Raw genomic sequence first — 6,979 nt, forward strand, 5'->3', positions numbered from 1 at the left:
TATGCTGAATAATCCAACGACCTTAAGTTATGCTTATGCAGCTTACGTTGTTTTATGTATGATAACCCTTGTAGATTTTTGCAATCAGCTATTATATACATATTGCTCCGCGTCGTCAATAAGGATTGCAAGAGCTACCAACTATGAAATGGGAAACCTGAGATGATAATCATAATTCGTTAACTTATTTTAAAATTGTCTTAAATAATGTCTTAAGATGTTAATACAGTTCTTAGATTGACTTACGACATCTTAAAATTGTATTTAAGACAGTCTTAAATGCAAGAATCAATTATGAATATCGGTCTGTTTTGAGTTATGAAATTGTATTGAATCTTTTCTTATTTGATACATGTTATAATGCATCTTAAATTTTCTTTCTATAGAAAGAAAAACATAAAATGTTTTAAACAAGGAAACATTCAGTTCCAATTTCATGATGCGAAACAGACCGATCATAGTCGATTCTTACATTTAAGACTGTCTTAAGTATAGCCTCAAGATATCAACCTGAGGACTGTATTAGGATCTTAGGACGCTATTTAAGATAATTTTAAAATAAAAATGACCCTATAAATGTCGCCCCATGTTTAATGTTTCACAATTGGTAGCATTTCCTCCTTATGAACAGTTCGTAGACAGAGAGAAAGAAATTTGGAAAGAAACACTGTTCAACTGCACACATCATATTATTCCTTCCACTATGACTATGACCTAAGTTTTAAGTCTTAAATTGTAAGAAATTAATCGATTTTCTTGTTTTATGTAATGAAGCTTATGTAATGTAAGACTTATTGTAGAATGTCCATTATTCTCTGCAGGAATATCAGATCCATGAATTAATTGTTAAACAAAACTAAACGCTGCTACAAAAAAACATTCTCTATCCATGCAGAGTCGTCACTGATCGCTGCTTATCAGAAAAATAGGCAATAAAAACAGGAAGTAAGACATTTCAATCTATCAGAAACTGTATACTCTGTGTAGAATATATATTTTCTGATAAATATTAAATCTGTTATTTCCTAATTACAAATAAATGCCGAGCGATGTTATATAATATGAATACAACAATAATACATATATATTTTATAAATGTTACATAATATATAATACAACGGTTACCTTCATAACATCTATTATACAAATGTGTTATATTGAGATTATGTTATCGTTACTTTACTGAAACAAGTACATATCAAAATAATACAACAGTTATATAACAATATTTTATATTTCGTAGCTATATAACAAAATATATTATATTAATATTACTACATTCTGTTATATTACGTGTTATTTTCAGATTATATTGTATACATTTATTTGCTGGGATATATTACACCGAAGTACAAGCTTCTCATGGTACATAACCCGTACCGTATCAATACGGCGTATTATCTATTATCGACAGGAAAGAGATTGTGGAGATCTCTAGTCAAAGACGATATACATGATAACTGATACTGTGAAAGTACAGCGTATATTAAATATACTTAATCTTAATGTTATAATGACTATTTTCAGGTTAGGAAGTCATACGCTGTACTTTCACAGTACCAGTTATGTATATCTTCGACTAGAAATCTTCTCTCACCTATCGATAATAGTACATCGTATTGACGGTACAGGTTATATACCATGATGTATCTAAACAGTATGCAATACGGGTACAGTGTTGATACCCTGTACTATAATATGTACATTTTTTTGCTGCTACCGTACAATTACGTCATACACTATCACCTCGTGGCAGTAACAGTACAGTAGCGGTATTTTGTGTGAGTATCGTGGATATCGCACGCTTGGTTATCTAGGTAAATTTTTGTTATTGAAAATTTTCATCACAGCACAGATATCCTAGGAATATCCATGGGATGTTCAAAAGATGTCCGAAAGTACTAACAAAAGTGAAATTCCTCGTGCGATCTTAAAAAAAATTTTCAAGTTGTCAAATTAGCGAAAGCAACATGTCGCGAGCAGATTTAGAAAATTTTTTGCATGATAAACATTTTTAAAATATCCAAATATGAACATACATATTGTACGCTGAATAACATACGTTTTTAAAACATTCGTCCATAGATATTCGGACTAAATAAAAATCAGATTGGACATCCAATGGACGTTGTGTACTGTCTGGGTATTAGTAACTGACTGGATGTTCAGTTGAACTGCACAAATTTCTATCAGGACCATATTGAAGAGGTATCATAACTATACATCCATGATTATATAGTTTGTGAATCATCGAAGTACAGTGGTTTCATACGATTTCAGAAGTCAAGCATAGTGGATAGCGGTATGCAATCGGGTGATCGTTTCGAAGCACTATGAAATTAGTTCTCGAATTCAAGGAAAAATGTTTTTTTTATCATAATTTTATAATGTGTATTCTGGAATAAGATATTCAATCAATAATAATACTCAAGAGTATTATTCATATCAAGAATCATTTTGTTTTGATTGTGAAACTTTAATATATTAATATATTAATTTAGTCTAGTTTTAGTTTTAGTCCATTGCGTCCATTCCTAAAATGGATATTTTTAAGAAGTCCAAAATAATAAACACTAGATGTTTTTAAAACGGTTTAAAAATATTCATGAATCTAATCTGGATGTTTTTATATGTCCAAAATGTCCAACATATATATTTTAAATCTCTTTTTAAAACTGTGCTATCTACAAAAACGATACAATTCAAAATTCTTATAAAGGTATTAAAAGTACAATTTGACGGACAGACTGTGAAAATAAATTAGTTTACTTTCGATGAGCGCGATAGCGTAATCTTTATCTAACATATTGCCTCATATTTTTTAAATTGTGTTATTTTTAAAGTAACAGAATGGTATATAGATATAGCACACATTAAATGAGTTAGTGAGAAGGGAACTCTTTGCTACTTACGTATGTATTTTGCAATGACAAAATGAAATTCATTCCATACCTGAACCAACTTTTGCTTACAATGCAAAACGAAATTCTATAATTATACGGAATATGTTTTGCTCTAAGTAGAGGGCGATATGAAAGAGAAAACATTTGACCGACCATTTGACCAATTAAATACATTATTTACTTGAGCCAATTCAAGCTAATTTAAGATCATTATTCATATTTATCTCTGACAAATTCTTTCAATTATTGGATACAGAGGAATCATCAAGAGCTTGTAGTTTATCGAAGCAAACAAAAATTGTGATTGTTGGAGCAGGTGCAGCTGGTATTGCTGCTGCCTCCAGGTTGTTACAGAAAGGAGAAAACGATTTTATAATATTGGAGGCCAATGATAGGATCGGTGGCAGAATAAATACCAAAGCTTTTGGTAAATAATAATATCTCTAATTAATCTTGGACAAATAAAATAATTTAATTTTTCATTTTATCTTTAATTTTTTGAACTAGATATAATATTTACAATCTTTAACGTGAGCATTTTAATATTTCCAGGTGAAAATGTGGTAGATCTTGGTGCAGAGTGGGTCCATGGAGAATCTGGAAATATAGTGTTCCAGCTTGCTTCTAAATATAATTTACTGAATTCGTCCGCTTTTCTGCGCGATTTCAGTAAATGTGAAGTTATTACCATTAATGGTGAAATAATGCCCAACGAGGAAAGTACCAAGGCTCTAACGCTTTATTTTAATATTATGGGTAAAATGGAACAGGTAGAATTAAAAAACGAAACAGGATCTTTAGGAGATTATTTTATAAGAGAGTAAGTTTTTGTTTTTTTTCAGCATTAAGAATATATTTTTATTTATATCTATATTACCAGGTGTATAAGCTTAAATCCGCTGTTTGCTCATAAGTGGCATTAGTGAGCGCACAAAGCTATCCTGGGCACACAACACACTTTTTTTTATGTGTTTGACATCTGTCAACATTAACCAGTGCACATCATCAGCAATTTCATACAACAACATACATTTTTTCTTTCGTAATCATGTCTAATTTTTTGCTAAAAAAAAACATATGCGAGAAGCTTTGCTTTTTTGTTTCAATTTGAAGAAATCGGCTGCCGAATCGCATTGAATGCTTGTGAAGGCCTATGGCGACAATGCTTTATCGGAAACAACGTGCAGAGATTTGATTTCGCCGATTCAATGACGACAATTTTGACCTGAATGACAAGAAGTGTAAAAATCGGCCCTGGAAGGTTGAGGACTGTCAATTGCAGGTTCTTTTGGACGAGGACGATACCCAATCGCAAAAAATGCTTGCCGAGCAATTGGGTGTTTCTCAAGCAGCCATTTCCATGCGGCTACATGCCATGGGGAAGGATCAAAAGATCGGAAAATGGATGCCGTATGAACTGAACGATAGGCAGATGGAGCGACGCCAAAACACATGCCAAATTCTGCTTGCCAAACAAAAAAGAAAGTCGTTTCTGCATCGGATCGGTGACAGGCGATGAAAAGCGGATCTATTTTCAGAATCCTAAACGCAAGAAATCTTGGGTTGATCCCGCCCAACCATCAACATCTTTCTCAAGATCAAATCTTCGGACGGAAGATGACGCTGTGCATTTAGTGGGATCAGGAGGGTGTCATCTACTACGAGCTGTTAAAACCTAGTGAAACTGTTAATGCTCACCGCTACCACCAACAACTGATCAAATTGCATCGTGCTCTGCGTGAAAAAAGGCCGCATTATCGGAAAAGACAAGCTGATTTTCCTTCATGACAACGCACCATTGCACACGTCAACAAAACTACTTGGAGACACTCAACTGGGAAGTGCTACCCCATCCCGCTTACTCATCAGACCTGGTACCTTCTGACTATCACCTGTTTTCGTCGATGGGCTACGCGCTCGCTGAGCGGCACTTCGATTCTTACGAAGACATCCGAAAATGGCTTGATGAGTGGTTTGCCTCGAAAGATGAGGAACTTTTTGGCATGGTATACACAAATTGCCCGAAAGATGGGAAAAATGTATAGTTAGCGAGGGCAAATACTTTGAGTAAATTTGTTTTTGCTTCCTAGGAAAAAAAATATGTTTTTCTGACTAAAAAGCAGCGGATTTATACAAGCAGAAACAGCAAGCTTATACACCTGGTATATACAGAATATCTTAGAATGATCACAAAATATTTTGTATATAGGTAGAGATAACTATATACAAACTAAGTCGAAAAGTTTTACCATTTTGCAATTTTCGATAACAGTTAACTAAATATTAATTTCTAAAAATCGCCGAATAAACGAATGTATACATATATCTATATACATATATCTGTCATACCATTCGGTCATACCGTCAAATGCACTCACAAAATGCTGCATAACTATTATCTTAAGAAAATTGCTACAAATCGATTGCTTACAGCATCATTTGCCTACATTTTCTGAGTTCATTTGCGCACAAAAATTATTACTTGTAGCTCGATTGCTTACATGCATTTTCACGTATTAATATATGTCACGTATTAATATATGTAGATAATAATAATACATAATAATACATATAGACTATAGATAATGTGACTTCGTTTCAAAAATTTTTACTTGTGCGCAAAAGACTTGTAGGCAATCGAGCTGTAGGCAATAATTTTTGTGCGCAAACTGTTAGCAAAAGTAATGTAAGCAAATGATGCTGTAGGCAATCAATTTATAAACAAACGGGATCCTGTAATAAACAATTATGAATTATTACGATATAATCAAGCAGTAATATAATTATCTTTTATATCAGCAAATATCTATATATAAAATATCAGATGTTTAGCAGCAAATATACTATAAACATTTTTATTAGATATAGTGCATTTGACAACTGAAACAAAGGCAAATTAATAAAAGCAATTATACACATTTTATATATTTTCGTATTAATTGTAAAGGAGTATAAGCGATATTTCTTCATAAATTATATTTATGTGTTAAATATTTGCAGAGTTGAATATTATTAACCGCTATTACCGTTATAATCATTATTACAATATTTTTGAATAAGGCAATGAATATAATTCCTTACTTTTATCGTTGCTTTTTACGTATAATACATATAATACATATAATACATGAGTATGGAACATGTTTCAAAAAAAACTTTGTTATGATTGTGATTAATCACAATCGTCACTTACAAAGGAAGTGCATAAAGTGATAATCGTAAATTGAAATGAATTATATTGTTGGAAAGGTCTTGCCGAGTAAAGTTCAACTGTACAATATTTCGTTTGAATGGAATCTCTAGAAGGTGTTATGTGCAATAAAAGTTATCAGTTTGATAAACTCTTGTGTTCCTACACTCCTCTGAGTCAATTTCGATGACTTTAACATTGACATATGTTGTCAAGGTCATGACCTTGAATGACCTTCAATATGTTTTAGCCGTCGCTTGTTATCCATTAATTTCATTATGGATATTATATCAATAAAAATAAATACAAAATTAAAAAATTAAAAATACCAATAAAAAATAAAAAATAAAAATCCTATGGTAGCCTCCCCGACGCACTTAAGATTGGGATAATATTTCACCAGCAAATAACGGAGGTTAGAATATCCATAATGAAATATTGGCAGTACTTGTTACATATTTTTTGCTATAATTGACTGTTTTCCATTTATAAAACTTATTTTGTCAATACCGAGTAATAAGCGGCGGTTAAAACATATTGGAGGTCATTCAAAATCTTGACCTTAACAACATACATCAATGTCAAGATCATCAAAGTTGATTCAGAGAAGCGTAGGGACACAAAAGTTTTACTAAACTGATAACTTGTATTGCACAAAGCGCCCTCTAGAGGCGTCATTCAAGCGTATTTAATTACAGCTGAACTTTACTCGGCAAGATCTTTCCAACAATATATAATTCATTCCAATTTCCGATTATCACTTTGCGCACTTTCCTTGTTAGAGATAACCATGTTTGTGAATAATCACAATCGTTACTTATAGATTTCGTGTTGAGATTAAGGTCAATTAATTAAGGTATACAACTTTGCTTCCGCCATTTTTTTC

General features: G+C 32.2%; 1 protein-coding gene across 1 annotated transcript in view; it reads left to right on the forward strand.

Annotated features, from left to right (window-relative positions):
* Positions 1 to 360: 360 nt before the first annotated feature.
* Positions 361 to 6,979, forward strand: part of LOC105619956 (peroxisomal N(1)-acetyl-spermine/spermidine oxidase) — a 15,846-nt gene continuing 9,227 nt past the window's right edge. Inside the window, exons 1-3 of the mRNA XM_012201470.1 lie at positions 361 to 460; positions 3,160 to 3,330; positions 3,456 to 3,723. Of these exons, the coding sequence (XP_012056860.1) occupies positions 361 to 460; positions 3,160 to 3,330; positions 3,456 to 3,723 (539 nt within the window). The remainder of the gene's footprint in view (positions 461 to 3,159; positions 3,331 to 3,455; positions 3,724 to 6,979) is intronic.

Source organism: Atta cephalotes, assembly GCF_000143395.1.
Source record: "Atta cephalotes unplaced genomic scaffold scaffold00023, whole genome shotgun sequence".
Lineage (NCBI taxonomy): Eukaryota > Metazoa > Arthropoda > Insecta > Hymenoptera > Formicidae > Atta > Atta cephalotes.